At 49.4% G+C, this 20,476-nt stretch overlaps 1 protein-coding gene across 1 annotated transcript in view; it reads right to left on the reverse strand.

Annotated features, from left to right (window-relative positions):
- Positions 1-20,476, reverse strand: part of LOC143280680 (regulator of G-protein signaling 20-like) — a 196,918-nt gene that overhangs the window by 96,599 nt on the left and 79,843 nt on the right. The window contains exon 2 of the mRNA XM_076585416.1: positions 5,051-5,295. Coding sequence (XP_076441531.1) covers positions 5,051-5,295 — 245 coding nt within the window. The remainder of the gene's footprint in view (positions 1-5,050; positions 5,296-20,476) is intronic.

Genomic DNA, 20,476 nt, shown 5'->3' on the forward strand with positions numbered 1-20,476 from the left:
GTGTACAGGTGTGGGAAACAGAACCAGGGTGGTCAGGTGTACAGGTGTGGGAAACAGAACCAGGGTGGTCAGGTGTACAGGTGTGAGAAACAGAACCAGGGTGGTCAGGTGTACAGGTGTGAGAAACAGAACCAGGGTGGTCAGGTGTACAGGTGTGGGAAACAGAACCAGGGTGGTCAGGTGTACAGGTGTGAGAAACAGAACCAGGGTGGTCAGGTGTACAGGTGTGGGAAACAGAACCAGGGTGGTCAGGTGTACAGGTGTGAGAAACAGAACCAGGGTGGTCAGGTGTACAGGTGTGAGAAACAGAACCAGGGTGGTCAGGTGTAAAGGTGTGAGAAACAGAACCAGGGTGGTCAGGTGTACAGGTGTGAGAAACAGAACCAGGGTGGTCAGGTGTACAGGTGTGAGAAACAGAACCAGGGTGGTCAGGTGTACAGGTGTGGGAAACAGAACCAGGGTGGTCAGGTGTACAGGTGTGGGAAACAGAACCAGGGTGGTCAGGTGTACAGGTGTGGGAAACAGAACCAGGGTGGTCAGGTGTACAGGTGTGGGAAACAGAACCAGGGTGGTCAGGTGTACAGGTGTGGGAAACAGAACCAGGGTGGTCAGGTGTACAGGTGTGAGAAACAGAACCAGGGTGGTCAGGTGTACAGGTGTGAGAAACAGAACCAGGGTGGTCAGGTGTACAGGTGTGAGAAACAGAACCAGGGTGGTCAGGTGTAAAGGTGTGAGAAACAGAACCAGGGTGGTCAGGTGTACAGGTGTGGGAAACAGAACCAGGGTGGTCAGGTGTACAGGTGTGGGAAACAGAACCAGGGTGGTCAGGTGTACAGGTGTGGGAAACAGAACCAGGGTGGTCAGGTGTAAAGGTGTGAGAAACAGAACCAGGGTGGTCAGGTGTACAGGTGTGGGAAACAGAACCAGGGTGGTCAGGTGTAAAGGTGTGAGAAACAGAACCAGGGTGGTCAGGTGTACAGGTGTGAGAAACAGAACCAGGGTGGTCAGGTGTACAGGTGTGGGAAACTGGACACTGACGTGACAGGAAACTGGCATGGGAACTGACAGGGAAGGGCGGTGAGGGGGAGGGGGGGGGGTGGGGATAAGACGACAGGGAAGGGGAATAACGGGAGGGAGGTTTGATGCGTGGGGTGCGGGGGTGTGGGGGAGTCTTCAAACAGATTAGCGCAGATGACGTCAAATGCGCTGATACAGATTGTTTTCCCCCTTCTCACTGTCTCCTCGCCCCTACACTGTCCCCTATTTTGTTTGGGTCTGTCTGTCTGTATGTACGTCTGTCTGACTGTCTGTCTGTCTGCCTGTTTGTATGACTGTATGTCTGACTGTATGTCTGGTCTATCTATTTAGTTGCCCTTTTTTTCTGTCCACACACACACACACACACACACACACACACACAACCCGCACAACACACACACACACACACACACCCGCACAATACACACACGCGCGCGCACACACACACACACACACACACACAACCCGCACAACACACACACACACACACATAACCCGCACAACACACACACACACACACACATAACCCGCACAACACACACACACACACACACATAACCCGCACAACACACACACACACACACACCCGCACAATACACACACGCGCGCGCACACACACACACACACACACACAACCCGCACAACACACACACACACACACACATAACCCGCACAACACACACACACACACACACACACACATAACCCGCACAACACACACACACACACACACATAACCCGCACAACACACACACACACACGCACCCGCACAATACACACACGCGCGCGCACACACACACACACACACACACACACACCGCACAACACACACACACACACACACACAACCCGCACAACACACACACACACACACATAACCCGCACAACACACACACACACACACACACACAACCCGCACAACACACACACACACACACACACCCGCACAATACACACACGCGCGCGCACACACACACACACACACACACAACCCGCACAACACACACACACACACACACCCGCACAATACACACACGCGCGCGCACACACACACACACACACACACACATAACCCGCACAACACACACACACACACACACATAACCCGCACAACACACACACACACACACACACACACACACACACACACACACAACACACACACACACACACACACACACACACACACACACATGCATCCCCGACCTCATCATCTGTATCTCAACCCTACCACCATCCCCACAAATAATCACAGAGAGAGAGAGAGAGGGAGGCACACCAACAGACACAGACACAGACACACAGATACAGAACACAGAGAGAGAGAGTAAGACAGACAGCGAATCCCTTTTATGTCAGACCTAAGCCGATTCCTCAATCCTCCCCCCCCCCTCCCCCCCCCCCCCCACTACCCCCTGACCACTAATTAAAGGATGTCTGCACGTATGCCTGTCTGTTCGGTCTGTCTGCCTGCCTCTTTCCTTTCATTAACCCTTCTCTTTGTGTGTGTGTGGGGGGGGGGGGGAGGGGGTGTGTGTAGGTGTGTGTGTATGTGTGGTGGGGGGGTGGGGGTGTCGTGTGTGTGTGTGTAAGAGAAATAGTGTGTGTGGGGGGGGGGAGGGGGTGTGTGTAGGTGTGTGTGTATGTGTGGTGGGGGGGGGGTGGGGGTGTCGTGTGTGTGTGTGTAAGAGAAATAGTGTGTGTGTGTGGGGGGGGGGGGGCCGGGGGGGGAGGGGGGTGTGTGTAGGTGTGTGTGTATGTGTGGTGGGGGGGTGGGGGTGTCGTGTGTGTGTGTGTGTAAGAGAAATAGTGTGTGTGTGGGGGGGGGGGGGGGGGCGGGGGGGGAGGGTGTGTGTGTAGGTGTGTGTGTATGTGTGGTGGGGGGGTGGGGGTGTCGTATGTGTGTGTGTAAGAGAAATAGTGTGTGTGTGTGTGGGGGGGGGGGAGGGGGTGTGTGTAGGTGTGTGTGTATGTGTGGTGGGGGGGTGGGGGTGTCGTGTGTGTGTGTGTAAGAGAAATAGTGTGTGTGGGGGGGGGGGGCGGGGGGGGAGGGGGTGTGTGTAGGTGTGTGTGTATGTGTGGTGGGGGGGTGTGTGTGTCGTGTGTGTGTGTGTGTAAGAGAAATAGTGTGTGTGTGTGGGGGGGAGGGGGGCGGGGGGGGGAGGGTGTGTGTGTAGGTGTGTGTGTATGTGTGGTGGGGGGGTGGGGGTGTCGTGTGTGTGTGTGTAAGAGAAATAGTGTGTGTGTGGGGGGGGGGGGGGCGAGGGGGGAGGGTGTGTGTGTGGGTGTGTGTGTATGTGTGGTGGGGGGGTGGGGGTGTCGTGTGTGTGTGTGTAAGAGAAATAGTGTGTGTGAGAGAGAGAGAGAGAGAGAGTGAGTGTGCATTTGTGTGTGAGTGAGTGAGTGAGTGTGTGTGTGTGTGTCTGTGTGTGTGTGTGTGTGTGTGTGTGTGTGTGTGTGAGTGAGTGAGTGAGTGTGTGTGTGTGTGTGTGTGTGTGTGTGTGTGTGTGTGTGTGTGTGTTTGAGAGTGAGACAGAGAAAGAGACACAGACAGAGAAAGAGGCACAGACACAGACAGAGATAGAGAGGCTGAACATGCGAAACGTGACAGTCAAACCCCTCAAGAGACCAGTGAGGCTGGCGGCACGATCAAGGAGTGGACCAAACTGGACATGGGCCGTGGGACCTGCACCGATCAGCCTCACTGACTGGACATGGGCCGTGGGACCTGCACCGATCAACCTCACTGACTGGACAGAACAGGTTGGGGCACAACAGCCCAGTGGTCTTCTTCTTCTTCTTCTACGTTCGTGGGCTGCAACTCCCACGTTCACTCGTATGTGCAATAGTGGGCTTTTACGTGGACGACCGTTTTTACCCCGCCATGTAGGCAGCCATACTCCGTTTCCGGGGCTAGCAACCCTGTGGTCAAAGCGTTGGACTTTCAGTCTGAAGGTCCTCTTCGACTCCCCCTCAAGGCGCCTGGCAACGTCACTGTCTGGCAAGACTGGAGGCCGTCACCGCTGCTACGGCTTTTTCTTTCTGATTGGGAAGTAAAAGAGTCGTGTCCGTCTATGACCATCAGAACAGCAGAGGAGGCAACTGCTGTCCCGACTATCTGGGCAAGAATTTGATTATAGGTGGAGAGTGTCTTGCCCAAGTTACATTCCAACTACTCTCTCGGCCAGGAGGGTTTTAGGACAGTCGGCGCAGGGATGGTTCCCAAAGGCCAACTAGCCAGCAAGGCTGCAGCGCTAAGAGCCAGTGCAATCTTGCCTCCTGGTTTGAGAGTCATAGTCCTTCATAAAAGGCTAAGCTGCGAATGACTTCCCATTGCAAAGGAGAAACACAGATAGATAGATAGACAGATAGATAGACAGACAGATAGACAGATATTAGTCATACAGCTCTCACTTTGCTGTTGGCCCAACTGAAAGCTTTCGTCAATCTATGAGATACGGTGACAGAGCGTTGGGCAGTGGTCTATGAAGACTTCAATGTTTACTAGGTGTAAGCAGAAGATGATGAAGAAGGAGGAGGAGGAAGAGGAGGAGGGAAGGAGAAGAAGACAACAGCAGGAAAAACTACAAGCAAGACTAAGATGATGATAATGACAACCACAACGATGAAATAACGATGATGATGATGATGATGACGATGACTACTACTACTACGACAAAGACGACGACGACGATTATGATGATGATGATGATGACGACAACAACGACGACAACGATGAGGACGATGACAGTTTCAGTTTCAGTACGATGCCACAATGACAATGATGATGATGATCATGATGATGACGGTGAAGACTACTACTACGACGACGACGACGATGATGATGATGACAACGACGACGACGACGATGATGATGATGATGATGATGACAACGACGACGACGACGAGGACGATGACAATGATGATGATCATGATGATGACGGTGAAGACTACTACTACGACGACGACGACGACGACGATGATGATGATGACAACGACGACGACGACTCACCAGCAGAAGCAGCAGCCGCGCGCCACGCCCCCCACGGGCTGGGAGGGGGAGGAGGGCGGGGAGTCAGACGGCGGCTCCTGGACCTGGCCTTGACCTTGACCCTGACGCTGCTGCAGCTGACCTTGACCCTGAGGCATGCCGCCTCGGCTGCCGCTGTTGTTGTTGTTCTTGCTGCGGCGCCTCACGTCATTATGTCGTTGCGAGGTGGGCGTGGGCGACTGCTGCAACACTGTTGCGGCGCTCATCTGCAACAGCGGCAAGGGCGATAATGGATAGAGTTAACGGTCAAAGAAGGATACACAGGGTTGATGTGATTATTATAAAAGTTAGTGCTGCTGTGTGCGAACATATCAAACGATCGGTGTGTGCACATGACCGGAACTTCCGGTTGTTGTTGTTGTTGTTGTTGTTGTGTGTGTGTGTGTGTGTGTGTGTGTGTGTGTGTAAACTGAAAGTGTCTGGTTTTGTTCCAATGTATCTTCTGTGAGCTAGCCGAATCGATCGCACAAACAGCATTGACTTGAAGTTGTGTACCGTGTAAATGGAGAGAGTTACTCCTCTTTACTGTTATAAAAGTGGCAGACTTGATATAATACAAGGACTAGATAGGGTTAATAATTATAATCTAAGTAATAGAGTTAATATTCTACAATGGAAGGACAGAGTTAATATTCTACAAGGGATACAACTGGTACAACACGGTTGCGGCGCTAGTCTGCAACAGTGGTAAGGGGACAGACAGAGTTAATATTGCACAAGGGATAGAGTTGATTCCACGGGAGCGATAAATAGATTTCATATTTTACAACGGGTTGATAGTTTATAATTTACAAGGCCATGAATCAAGTAGAATTTTCTACAAGAGGCAAATTACGATTTCATTCTACAAGGGATAGAGTTAATGTTCTAAAAAGATAGACAGCGTTGAAACAGAGTTTACATTCTGCAAGAGAAAGATTTTAGTCTTCAATTTCAACAATGTGCATCTGCGTTTTTGTACGTCTCCCTCCTTCTACAACACAAGCTTTGTCGTTTCCCGCAGACACAGAGACAGAGAGGATGGGCAGGGGGAGCTACAACAACAACACAGACACACGGAGACAGAGACAGACACACAGAGACAGAGACAGACACACAGAGACAGAGACAGACACACAGAGACAGAGACAGACACACGGAGACAGAGACAGACACACAGAGACAGAGACAGACACACGGACACAGAGACAGACACACAGAGACAGAGACAGACACACAGAGACAGAGACAGACATACGGAGACAGAGACAGACACACGGAGACAGAGACAGACACACAGAGACAGAGACAGACACACAGAGACAGAGACAGACACACAGAGACAGAGACAGACACACAGAGACAGAGACAGAGACAGACACACAGAGACAGAGACAGACACACGGAGACAGAGACAGACACACGGAGACAGAGACAGACACACAGAGACAGAGACAGACACACAGAGACAGAGACAGACACACAGAGACAGAGACACAGAGACAGAGACAGACACACAGAGACAGAGACAGACACACGGAGACAGAGACAGACACACAGAGACAGAGACAGACACACGGAGACAGAGACAGACACACAGAGACAGAGACACAGACAGACACACAGACACAGAGACAGACACACGGAGACAGAGACAGACACACAGAGACAGAGACAGACACACGGAGACAGAGACAGACACACAGAGACAGAGACAGACACACAGAGACAGACACACGGAGACAGAGACAGACACACAGAGACAGAGACAGACACACGGAGACAGAGACAGACACACAGAGACAGAGACAGACACACAGAGACAGAGACAGACACACAGAGACAGAGACAGACACACGGAGACAGACACACAGAGACAGAGACAGACACACAGAGAGAAACAAAAACTGTTTGTGCAGTCTACCCTCTCTCCCGATATTCAAAAAAAAATTTTTTTTTAAATGGGGGGGTGGGGATGAATATAAAATAAAATGAAATAAAGCAAGCAATTTCGCCTCTCTTTTCACCCCCCCCCCCCCCCCCTCTCTCTCTCTCTCTCTCTCTCTCTCTGTCTTTTCACCCCCTTCCCTCTCTTTTCACCCCCCCTCTTTCTCTCCCCTCCCCGCCCCCCCTCTCCTTCTGCCCCCAGCTCCTTCAGTGCTGCTGCTAACTGACAAGAAATCGAAAGGGGGGGTGAGGGCTGGGGGGTGGGGGGGGAGGGGGTCTTGAGCACGTCAGTGCTGTGTAGTGTACGTACACTCCACGCTGCAAGATCAAACTGGCGGTGCGTAAGTGGCTTCATCACTTTGATGGTCACTTCGTACGGTACTGTCTCTCTCTCTATCCCTCCCTCCTCTCTCTCCCCTCTCTCTATATACATCCCTCCCTTCCCCCTCTCCTTCACACCCCTCCCCCCCCTCCACCCGGCCCCCCGTTAACCAGACATACTCTCCTCCCTCCACCGTCAACTACTTTTTCGCCAGTCAAAAGTGTGGTGGTCAAGTGGTCAGAGCGGTGAAGTCTGGCCTGAGTGTCCTCGGTTCGATCCCTGTCGCGCCCCACGGGTCAAGGAGGGGGGGAGATGTTTTTTCTCCAATCTCCCAGGTCAACAGACGTTCAGTGCCTGAACTCTCTTTGTGTGTACACGCACGCAGAAGATCAAAATACGCGCGTTAAAATACCTGTAACTCACGTCAGCGTACGGTGGTTTATGGAAACAAGAACATATCCAATATGCACACCCCCGAAAACGGACTATGGCGTCCTAAATGGCGGGGTGAATCAGCGAAAACGGTCGCACACGCAAAATGTCTATGTCAGAGTGGGTGTGTGTGCATGACTGAAAACCTAACTGAATGACACAGGAAACGAATGATGAGCGCCCAATGGCAGCTGTCAGTCGGCTCTACCGAGGTAGGCAGCCTGTTGTGCAAATGACTGTTTGTAAAGCACTTAGAGCTTGTTCTCTGACCGAGGACATTGTATTGTATTGTATTGTATTGTATTACTCTCTTTTTTTTCTTTTTACTTTTTTTTTCTTTTTTTTTTCTTTTTTTTTTTTTTTGTTTTTGCTTTTTGTCACAACAGATTTCTTTGTGCAAAATTCGGGCTGCTCTTCGGAGGGAGAGCGCGTCGCTAAACTAAGAGCGCCCCTCTTTTTTTTCTTTTCTTTTTTTTTCTTTTTTTTGTATTTTTTCCAGCCAGCAGTTTTCTTTTAATTGTTTTCCTATCGAAGTGGATTTTTCTACAGACTTTTGCCAGGGACAACCCTTTTGTTGCCGTGGGTTCTTTTACATACGTTGTAAGTGCATGCTGCACACATAACCTCGGTTTATCGTCTCATCCGAATGACAAGCGGCAAGACCACCACTCAAGGTCTAGTGGAGAGGGAGAAAATACTAGCGTCTGAGCTGTGAATCGAACCAGTGCGCTCAGATGGGAAAGACACTTTTTTCTCTCTAAAATCAATAACAATTTCTTTTGTTTCCTGAACAATAGGATCAAAGTAGTCCTTTTTACACCAGGAGCGGGAAAAATGTTTGACTTGCTCACAACAGACAGCATCAGCATTTGACAGATCTTCCAGGGCTAGTCATCAGAGTACTGAATCAGAGTCTGACTCGCTCACAACAGACAGCATCAGCACTGGACAGATCTTCCAGGGCTGAGTCATCAGAGTACTGAATCAGAGTCTGACTCGCTCACAACAGACAGCATCAGCACTGGACAGATCTTCCACGGCTAGTCATCAGAGTAGTGAATGAGAGGAGACATGCAGTGCAGCGATCTGTGGAGTGAACAACTCCCCAAGGACCCTCAGCACTGAACGACACCTCTTGACGGCCACTTGTCCACCACTTTCCTCTGAGAGCCAGCGCCTTCAGGTCGCTCACCACACGGCTCTAAGAACGAAAGAAAGGAAGGAAGGAAGGGGAAGGGAAGGAAAGACTGAAGAAAGGAAGGAATGAAGAAAGAAAGAAAGGAGTGAAGAAAGAAAGAAAGGAATAAAGAAAGAAATGAAGAAAGAAAGGAAAAGAAAGGAAGGAATGAAGAAAGAAATGAAGAAAGGAAGGAATGAAGAAAGAAGGAAGAAAGAAAGGAAAAGAAAGGAAGGAATGAAGAAAGAAAGGAAAAGAAAGGAAGGAAGGAAGAAATTTAAAAAGAAACAAAGAAAGAAAGGATTGAAGAAAGAAAGGATTGAAGAAAGAAAGAAATGAAGAAAGAAGGAAGAAAGAAAGGAAAAGAAAGGAAGGAATGAAGAAAGAAAGGAAAAGAAAGGAAGGAAGGAAGAAATTTAAAAAGAAACAAAGAAAGAAAGGATTGAAGAAAGAAAGGATTGAAGAAAGAAAGGAATGAAGAAAGAAGGAAGAAAGAAAGGAATGAAGAAAGAAAGGAAAAGAAAGGAAGGAAGGAAGAAATTTAAAAAGAAACAAAGAAAGAAAGGATTGAAGAAAGAAAGAAATGAAGAAAAGATAGAAGGAAAAGAAAGAAAGGAAGCTAGGAAGGAGGAAGGAAGGAAGGAGGAAGGAAGGAAGGAAGGAAGGAAAGGGAGGAAATCATGCAGATGCGGAGGCCTCAGAAAGAAAGGCGATTTTTTTTCCATCAGCACACTCCGTAGAATCTTAACTGAATAGACAGATATCAACACACAGACCGGTAAAAATGATATATTGATAGCTATATGCACGCTCTGACACAGGCAGACTAACGGACACACAGCACGCGCGTTTGTTGCACAGTTTGAAGGTCCTCTCTCTCTCTCTGCCTCTCCTTCGCTCTCTCTCGCTCTGTGTGTGTGTGTGTGTGTGTGTGTGTGTGTGTGTGTGTGTGTGTGTGTCTGTCTGTCTGTCTGTCTGTCTCTCTCTCTCTCTCTCTCTGTCTTTCTTTCCATTATTTTGCACCCACTGCACCAGTGGCCCTCCGCGGCATGAGAAGACAATCACGAGGGGCATCCATAAATAGACGTGGCGCCACCTACGTTAGGTCACGTCCCTTGATGGTTGACAGCGTCATTCCGTCGTGTAATGCGGCAAGGAGAGAGGGGCGGGGGAGGGGTGGGAGTCATGAGTTGAGACAAGTGGGCAAGAAATCATAATCATCAGAAAACATGAGTATGGAGTTAGGGGGAGGGGGAGGGGGGGCAAAAAAAGAGACAGGCACAAAGAAAGGGAGACAGACAGGGACAGACAGAGAGCGAGGCAGATGGAAAGAGAGAGAGAGAGAGAGAGAGAGAGAAGGGGGGCAGAGGGAGACAAACAGAGGGGGACAGACAAAAAGAGAGAGAGACAGGGCAGACAGGGGCAGACAGGGGAGGCAGGGCAGACAGGGCAGACAGGGGAGGCAGGGCAGACAGGGCAGACAGGGGAGGCAGGGCAGACAGGGGAGGCAGGGGAGGCAGGGCAGACAGGGCAGACAGGGCAGACAGGGGAGGCAGGGCAGACAGGGGAGGCAGGGGAGGCAGGGCAGACAGGGCAGACAGGGGCAGACAGGGGCAGACAGGGGAGGCAGGGCAGACAGGGCAGACAGGGGAGACAGGGGAGGCAGGGGAGGCAGGGCAGACAGGGCAGACAGGGGAGGCAGGGGAGGCAGGGCAGACAGGGGAGGCAGGGGAGGCAGGGCAGACAGGGGAGGCAGGGGAGGCAGGGATAGGGGAAAACAGAGACAGGTAGAGAGCGCAACAGGCAGACATAAAGAAAGAGACAGACAGAGAGAAGGACAGACACAGACAGACAGAGAGAAGGACAGAGACAGACAGAGAGAGAGTGAGACAGACAGACAGAGAGAAGGACAGACAGAGAGTGAGACAGACAGAAAGAAAGACACAGACAGACACAGAGAAGGACAGAGACAGACAGAGAGAAGGACAGACACAGACAGACAGAGAGTGACACAGACAGACACAGAGAAAGACACAGACAGACAGACAGAGAGAAGGACAGAGACAGACAGACACAGAGAAGGACAGAGACAGACAGAGAGAAGGACACAGACAGACAGACAGAGAGAGAGGACAGACAGAGAGTGGGACAGACAGAAAGAGAGAAAGACACGGACAGAGAGGAAGACAGACAGAAAGACAGGCACAGACAGAGAGGGAGACAGACAGACATGGACAGACAGAAAGACAGGCACAGACAGAGAGGGAGACAGACAGACATGGACAGACAGAAAGACAGGCACAGACAGAGGGAGACAGACAGACAGACAGAAAGAGAGGCAGACAGGGACAGAAACAGAGGGAGACAGACAGAAAGAAAGATATGGACAGACAGAGAAAGACATGAACATGCAGAGGAAGACACAGATACAGTCACATAAACACAAACAGAGAAAAAGAGATGGAACATCGTCGGTGGTGAGAGACAGACAGGAACAGGCAGACAGACCCATAAATACACAGAGACAAACAGAGACAGACAGAGATTCAAGACTCCAGACTGATTTATTGTCCCTACATATGTTACCGCAGATATTCGTTGCTCGAAATGTAAATTTTTTTTTTTTTTTTTAACACAAAAAAACTAAAGGTCAGTAGGTTCAGAAAGTTTGTACTTAAGAATATAATCTCTCTCACACACACACACACACACACACACACACACACACGAGTCACTATTTCATCACAACCTTTTTTTTAAATGACTCAACCACGCGCTCACCCCCCCCTCCTCACCCCCCCCCCCCCCCCCCCTCACCCCGCCCCCCATCTCTCTCTCTCTTCATTTCTCCTTCCCCTCCTCCTTTCTATCCTTCTGTCTATCATTCAGTCTTTCTTTCCTGTCTTCTCTTTCAGAACTGGCCACGTCAACACCTACCCATCAAGTCCACCACCACCACCACCACCCCACTCTCCCTCAAGGGCTACCAAGGCCAAGGGGACGGCACTCTAAAAAAAAAAAAAAAAAAAAAAGACCAGCGAGAACTCTATGAGAAACCCACCTTCAACCACCATAGTGTCAACCACCGGCTCTAAAAATAGGTGGATAGCGCATGCCTTCTTTGAGCCCCTTTGCTAACTGAAGCCAGCGGAAGTGTTCAATCAGCCATTTCGCTTCTCGTGTCAGTACTGTGCGAAGTGGTAACTTCACATGTGTAGCCGAGCGCTCAGCTGGCTACGATGACTGCTTCACGGCAATCTTTCACTTGCTCGCGGCGTTAGTTAAGCTGACATTCCTGTATGTGCCTCCACAGCAAGTTTGTAGCTGCGTGTCACTGCACTGTTTTCCTGTAATAACTTTAGTAAATAAACCAATGGCAGATTTCAATCAAGACACAACATTTGGGGGCAAGCATAACACGGTATCATTGAAGACACACTGTTACATTTCATAAACTACCACCAGTCAGCAGACGACTTCTCAACGGACTGACAGCCGGATACGAGTGTCAGTATGGCGTCCAATTGGCTTCCGCTTTCCTGGCTATTTTTAGAACAGTGGGTGTCAATACTGTGTCTCCGCGAAAAAAGAGCCAAGAACGGTAATGATCAGCCCAGCCATGATGATGCTCCATTGTTGTGCCCCCTTGACGTGCCCGCCCCTCGGGCATGCTTCATGATGATGCCCGCTCTGGGGATGGGCAGGTCGCTTCCCCACCCCCACCCCTCCCCCCCCCCCCCCTCCCTCCCTCTCACGACCGTGGCTGGCGGGAAGAGCTGACTCCGTGGCTTCAAAGAGGACCAAGGATCTGTGTGCAGCCTGTCAGAGGGTGGGGGTGTTTACGGTAATCGGGCAGGTCGTTCTGTGTTAGCAATACGCCAATGATAGGGGATCTTTTTTTTTTTTCTGTTTCTTTTTTCCATTGTGATGGAAAATGATTGTTAATGTGTATTTACCTGACTGGTTGTGTGAGCTCTTTGATTTATTTGCTGGCTTTTTGTGTGTGTTTTTTTTTGTTGTTGTTGTTGTTTTTTTGTGTGTGTGTTGTTGTTGTTTTTTTGGGGGGGTTGTACTTATTGAGATCACTCTTTTTGTTTATATGGCGTGTATTAAAGACGTCGATGTAAACGTTTCTATGCCCCCAAATATGGACAGACAGACAGACAGACAGAGAAAGACAGGGACATGCAGAGGAAGACACAGATAGTCACAGAAACACAGACAGACAGAGAAACAGAGATGTAGCATCGTCGGTGGTGAGCGACAGACAGGAGCAGACAGACAGACAGACAGACAGACAGTCCCATAAATACACACAGAGAGAGAAACAGAGACAGACACACACACACATGGACGAAGAAGCGATCGTGAGCAAAGCATTCCGTTTCTGTGGGTTCTTTGCCCCAGGGTGTACAGGAAATAAACTCCTTGCCTTGCCTTGCCTTGCCTTGCCTTCTGTTCTCGGTACAGATCCCACCATCTTCTGTCTTCTTCTGGTCCTTCTGCTGTCTTCCTGGACTGTCTGACTCCCTCCCCCCCCTCCCCCCTCCCCCCACGTGGACTGTGTGACTCCCTCCCCCCCCCCCCCCCCCACGTGGACTGTGTGACTCCCTCCACTGTGTGACTCCCTCCACACGCGGACTGTGTGACTCCCTCCACTGTGTGACTCCCTCCCCCCCCTCCCCCCACGTGGACTGTGTGACTCCCTCCCCCCCCCCTCCCCCCACGTGGACTGTGTGACTCCCTCCACTGTGTGACCCCCTCCCCCCCCCTCCCCCCACGTGGACTGTGTGACTCCCTCCACTGTGTGACCCCCTCCCCCCCCTCCCCCCACGTGGACTGTGTGACTCCCTCCACTGTGTGACCCCCTCCCCCCCCCCTGCCCCCACGTGGACTGTGTGACTCCCTCCCCCCCCCTCCCCCCACGTGGACTGTGTGACTCCTTCCACTGTGTGACTCCCTCCACTGTGTGACCCCCTCCCCCCCCTCCCCCCACGTGGACTGTGTGACTCCCTCCACTGTGTGACTCCCTCCACTGTGTGACTCCCTCCCCCCCCCCTCCCCCCACGTGGACTGTGTGACTCCCTCCACTGTGTGACTCCCTCCACTGTGTGACTCCCTCCCCACGTGGACTGTGTTACTCCCCCCCACCCCACCCCCCACCCCCATGTACTGTGTGACTCCCTCACCCGACGACTCGCCTAAAGCGAATTGTGGTTCTGCCCCACGAAAGGGCGCCACCTCAGCACCATATTCCGATTAAACTTCAACTTCCAGGTAAGTCTAGTTCAGTCAGTCAATTTTAATGAGAATGTAACGTCTTTTATTTCTTTGCCTTCCAGTGGAGTGAAGGCCCAGAGGTAAGGCGTCCGCCTAGGAACAGAGAGAATCTGAGCGCGCTGGTTCGATTCACGGCTCAGCAGCCGATATTTTCTTCCCCTCCACTAGACCTTGAGTGGTGGTCTGGACGCTAGTCATTCGGATGAGACGATAAACCGAGGTCCCGTGTGCAGCATGCACTTAGCGCACGTAAAAGAACCCACGACAACAAAAGGGTTGTCCCTGGCAAAATTGTGTAGAAAAATCCACTTCCATAGGAAAAACAAATAAAACTGCACGCAGGAAATTTTTTTTTTTAAATGGGTGGCGCTGTAGTATAGCGACGCGCTCTCCCTGGGGAGAGCAGCCCGAATTTCACACAGAGAAATCCGTTGTGATGAAAAGAAACACAAATACAAATACAAATATACATATATATATTTTTTTATATATATATATATATTTCATACTGCTGTGCTCTGTTCCAGTTGCTAGTATATGATGGATGTGTGGGTATTACTGTGTTACATCATGGGGTGACAAGAGGCCCACACTCAAAGTTTTCAGATCATGTTGTGTTACTCTGTCGCTCTGATGAACAAAAGCAGAAACTGATTTGTTTCAAAACACGGACAGACAGACTAGCAGACTGGCAGGCTGGTATGCAGACAGACACACAAAGACACACAGACAGACAGACAGACACACACACACACACACACACACACACACACACACACACACACACACACACAGCCTCCTTCATGAGAGAATCCAGATAGTTCCCAATCACAGCATCTTTTATTCCGTCTGCCAAAGAGAAACCCGCGAGCACTAGTCCATCTTTCCCGTCGTCATAATGACGTCATGAATGTCCCTCTGACGTCACACCATCGACCGTCAGCATGACGTCAATTACATCAACTCGGTCACCAGCCCTCGCCCAGACAGCCACAAAAAGGCGATGGAGGGACAGAACTGTACACAGGAGCGGCCATTTGCCGACATCACTGCCTCCTAACGATCAGTGTCATTGGACAGATAGCCAATGGCAGCACGCGACACTTCCAGGACAGCCAATGAACGAGTCAGTTACAGCCGGCGGAATAAGGTCTCCTCCTTGATTGGAGGACATTTCCAGCTGCCTCGCTGAGATGCCTTTGATGTCCGTCATTCTCTGATTATCTACCCTTATTCTCTCTCTCTCTCTCTCTCTCTCTCTCTCTCTCTCTCTCACACACACACACACACACACACACACACACACACACACACACACACACGCACGCACGAAGAAGCGATCGTGAGCAAAGCATTCCGTTTCTATGGGTTCTTCGCCAGATTTACTCTTTCGTTCAGAACACCTCTCTCTCTCTCCGTCCCTCTGTCTGTCTGTCTGTCTGTCTGTCTGTCTCTCTCTCTCTCTCTCTCTCTCCCTCCCCATGGAGGAAGTTCTGTGATTTTGTAAAAGATTTTCATAGGTACCTATTGTAACACAATATGAAACAGTGCAAGGTGGGTTGGGTAGGTGTGTAGTTTCCATAAATTCCTATATTCGCTGTGTAAGATATTGGTTAATCGAAGCTGATTTTTTTAACGGAACCTCGTTAATAATCATATCAAAGGAATGAACTGTTTAATAAATCGTGGTGTGGTGTGAAATACTAATACGCGACACAAACTGAAACTGGCTTTACTCCAACGACCTGACTGTTCGATGTCGCACCCCACACAACCACCACCCTCTACACTCTTCCTCTCTTCCTCTCTCCTTCTTTCCATCTCCAACCGGTCAGTTTCTCCTCCGATCTCCACCCTCCTCTATCAGCTCCACCATCACCTCCCTCTTTTACGATTTACGGTCCCACAGGAGGCTGCAGGTTTCTCAGTTACTGATCTCAAAACACGTCAACTTCGACACGACAGAAAACGCACTCTGAAGTGGAGAAAGACAGACAGACAGAAAAAAAGAAAGAAAAAAAAGAAGGAAAGAAAGAAAGAAAAGAACAGAACAGAACAGAAACATCAGAACAGAACACAAACGAGCGAAAACCAACACCACAATATACAACTCCCAGCAGTTTCAAGGGCAAAGCTTGTGCATTTCTAGCACACAAATCGCTTTCGCTAACACCTCTTCTCCATCATGCTTTGCGCGGTCTGCGGCACTTCCGGTGGCTATTTTCGTCACCAGCGCTGGATCTATTTATGCAGGAAGGTGTGAAGATTGGAAAAGTGGATTAGCGTCCCGTGAGTACCTCTCTCGGGTCGGAGAGAGAGAGCTTGGTCCCTCCTTGCCCGGTCCTTCCGGCAACTTGCTGTCCGCGTGGATGACAAGGATCAGTCTCAGGTGTCCGTCAATGTGCCCCCCCCCCCCCCCCCACGCCCCCACCCCGCCCCCATTCTCTATATATCTTTCTCTCCCTCTGTGTGTGTGTGTGTGTGTGTGTGTGTGTGTGTGTGTGTCTCCCTCAATCTGTCTGTCTGTCTGTCTGTCTGTCTCTCTCTCTTTCTCCCTCTATCTCTTTACCTCCCTCTGTCTCTCCGTCTCTGTCTCGGTCACCTTCCCTCTCTCCCTCCCCCCTCTATCTATCTGTGTGTCTCTCTCCCTTAATCTGTCTCCATCTCTCTCTCTATCTCTCCATCTGTCTATCTGTCTCTCTCTCCATCTCTCTATCTCTCCGTCTATGTCTGTCTCTGTCTCTCTCTCCTGCCCTCTCTCCCTCAATCTCTCTGTCTCCCATTGTCTCTCTCCTTTTGTCTGTCTGTCTGTCCCTCCTCCCCCCCCCCCCCCCCCTCTATCTTTATGTCTCTGTCTCTCCCTCAATCTATCAGTCTGTCAGTCTCTGTCTCTGTCTCTCTCCGTTCTTCCATACCCCTTTCTCAAATTTCTGGTCGTTCTCTTCCCCCACCACGCCCACCCCTACCCCCATATCGCTCTCCTTCCCTTTGGTTTCATCCTGCCACCCCCACCCCCCCCACCCCCCCCCCCCCCCCACCCCCACAACACCCCACCCCCACCCCCCACAACACCCCTCCACTCTTCTCTGTGTCTCCCTCTGCTCCACATCCCCGAATCCCCTCTCTGCCTGTCTCCCTAGCCACCCCTTTTCTCACAGCTTTGTACGTCAGCTCTACGCCTCCAGGCTCCGCGCACACTCCCTTGTCCGGACATCACACTTGTTTTATAATCAGGTCCATTTCTTGATGCACGCACGAACGCACGCACACACACACACACACACACACACACACACACACACACACACAATCACTTTCATCTTTTTCGCCCAAGGCAGTTGGATGCTCTTTTGTTTTGTTTTCAAAAATCAGCATCTCAAAATGCACGTTAAATTCTTCTCCATTTCTGAAAATTAAATATTTTTTTTTTTTAATGCTAAAAACAAGGTACGATTAACTTGTCAGAAACCAAACAAAGATCAACAAGTCAAAACAAAGATTGGCTAGTGAAAAGAAAACAAAGAGTAGCTGGTGAAAAGAAAACAAAGAGTAGCTGGTGAAGACAAAGATTAGCAAGGAAGAAAACAAAACCAAGATTAGCTGGTTGAAAACAAAACCAAGATTGGCTGGTGAAACAAAACAAAGTTTAGACAGTCAACACAAAGCGATGAAGAAAGAAACCAGATAAACAAGTGTCTCGTTTTTCATATAAAACAACAAACAAAATAACATTGAACATTTATCCTTCGTCATGCCCAATAAAAAGACAAAGCAAATAAATCGTGAAATAAAGAACATGAAATCTTTTTTCTTTTCTTTTTTTTTTTTAAACACCGTCTCGGTTCCTCAACAACGAAGACACGGCACACAGTTACAACGCCCATCATAACAACATAACAATGATAACAGTACATAAAAAATGAATTAAAAAAATAATAACAATAATAATGATAATAATAAAACGGACAGTTGCGGCAGAGCGTGGGCAGGGGAGGGTACTGCTGTCGACAGCAATGACTCCTGCTTGCAGTGTTTTGAAGTGCTCTCCCATTTATAATTCATCACAGAATATCATTTTGTCCAGCACCCCCCGTGGTGGTAGGGGCTTCGCCAGTTAAGGTCGGTGTGTGTTGTGTGCATATGAATAATTGAATAAGGCTTTTGTTTTTCTTTTGTTTAGCTCTGCTTCAACCCCCAACACACACACACCTTACCCCCCCCCACACCCACACCACACTCCCACACCCTACCCCCCACACAACCCCAACACACACACCCTACCCCCCCACCCCCAAACACACACACCCTACCCCCCCACCCCCACCCCACACACACACACCCTACCCCCCCCCCTCCCCAACACACACACCCTACCCCCCCCCCCCCCCGCACCCCCCCATCCCCACACAGACACACCTTCCCAACCACCCTCTCTCTCTCACATATCTATCCGAAAATAATTATTTTTCGAAATAATTTGGAAGTTTCCCCTTGTAGTGTTATGCTGTGTGTGTGTGTGTGTGTGTGAGTGTGTGTGTGTACCGTGTTTCCTGTATTGACTTTGTTATGAGAGCTGGGCGAGGACAAACATGATGTGCTTACTCCTTCATTCCATCAAATTAAAAATCTCTCTCTCTCTCTCTCTCTCTCTCTCTCTCTCTGTGATGATGGTGGTGATCATTCTTCGTTGTAGTAGCAGTGGATGTAGCAGTGTTAACAAAATTATTATTTTTGTCGTTATCGTTAATGTTGTTATTGTTATTGTTGTCACAAGGACAGATTGGAAGACTGGGCGATGCCTAAAATCTTTATCCTTGAGTAATAAAGTTTTTGAATCTCTCTCTCTCTCTCTCTCTCTCCCAATGTAGTAATAAATGTACACCCAATACGGACACCAAACAAGAAAATGTCGATGTTCCTGGTGAAGCTTTTTTCTTCTTCTTTTTTTTTCTTTCTTTTTTTCTTTCTTTCTTTTCTTTCTTTTTTTTGGGGGGGAAGGGAGGGTCTTCTTTTTTTTATTTCTTGAGAGGAAAGACAGGGGGGGTGGTGAGGGAAAATAAGGAGGAAGGGAAGACAGAAACAGGCAGACAAGCAGACAGACAGGGAAACTGTGGGAGATGAACAGTCAGACAACACACTGAAAGACAGACACAACAAAGCCAGGCAGACAGACAGACAGACAGACAGACGAACAGAGGCCCGGGATATCACAAGGCAGGGGATTCAGAAAGAGCCGTGTACAGTTATCTCCCTTGAGAGACCTCTTCACTCCAGAACTTCTTCCCCCTGTTGTTTGGTCATGGAGAAGCGCGAACGTTCTGTCGTTGTTGTTGTTGCTGATGTCGTCGTTGTTGCCGTCGTTGTTGTTGCTGCTGCTGTTGTTGTTGCTGTCGTTGTTATTGTTGTTGTTGTCGTTGTTGTTACTGTCGTTGTTGTTGTTGTTATTGTTACTGTCGTTGTTGTTGTTACTGCTGTTGTTGTTCTCATTGTTGTTGCTGTCGTTGTTGTTACTGTTGTTACTGTCGTTGTTGTTGTTACTGCTGTTGTTGTTCTCATTGTTGTTGCTGTCGTTGTTGTTACTGTTGTTGCTGTCGTTGTTGTTGTTGCTGTCGTTGTTGTTGTTGTTGTCGTTGTTGTTGTTGTTACTGCTGTTGTTGTTCTCATTGTTGTTGCTGTCGTTGTTGTTACTGTTGTTGCTGTCGTTGTTGTTGCTGTCGTTGTTGTTATTGTTACTGCTGTTGTTGTTCTCATTGTTGTTGCTGTCGTTGTTGTTGTTGTTGTTGCTGTCGTTGTTGTTATTGCTGTCGTTGTTGTTGTTGTTGTCGTTGTTGTTGTTGTTACTGCTGTTGTTGTTCTCATTGTTGCTGCTGTCGTTGTTGTTATTGTTACTGCTGTTGTTGTTCTCACTGTTGTTGCTGTCGTTGTTGTTATTGTTACTGCTGTCGTTGTTGTTATTGCTGTCGTTGTTGTTATTGCTGTCGTTGTTGTTGTTGTTGTCGTTGTTGTTGTTGTTACTGCTGTTGTTGTTCTCATTGTTGTTGCTGTCGTTGTTGTTGTTGCTGCTGTCGTTGTTGTTGTTGCTGCTGTCGTTGTTGTTATTGTTACTGCTGTTGTTGTTCTCACTGTTGTTGCTGTCGTTGTTGTTGTTGTTACTGCTGTCGTTGTTGTTATTGCTGTCGTTGTTGTTGTTGTTGTCGTTGTTGTTGTTGTTACTGCTGTTGTTGTTCTCATTGTTGCTGCTGTCGTTGTT

Source organism: Babylonia areolata, chromosome 3 (genome assembly GCF_041734735.1).
Source record: "Babylonia areolata isolate BAREFJ2019XMU chromosome 3, ASM4173473v1, whole genome shotgun sequence".
In the NCBI taxonomy this organism is placed as follows: domain Eukaryota; kingdom Metazoa; phylum Mollusca; class Gastropoda; order Neogastropoda; family Buccinidae; genus Babylonia; species Babylonia areolata.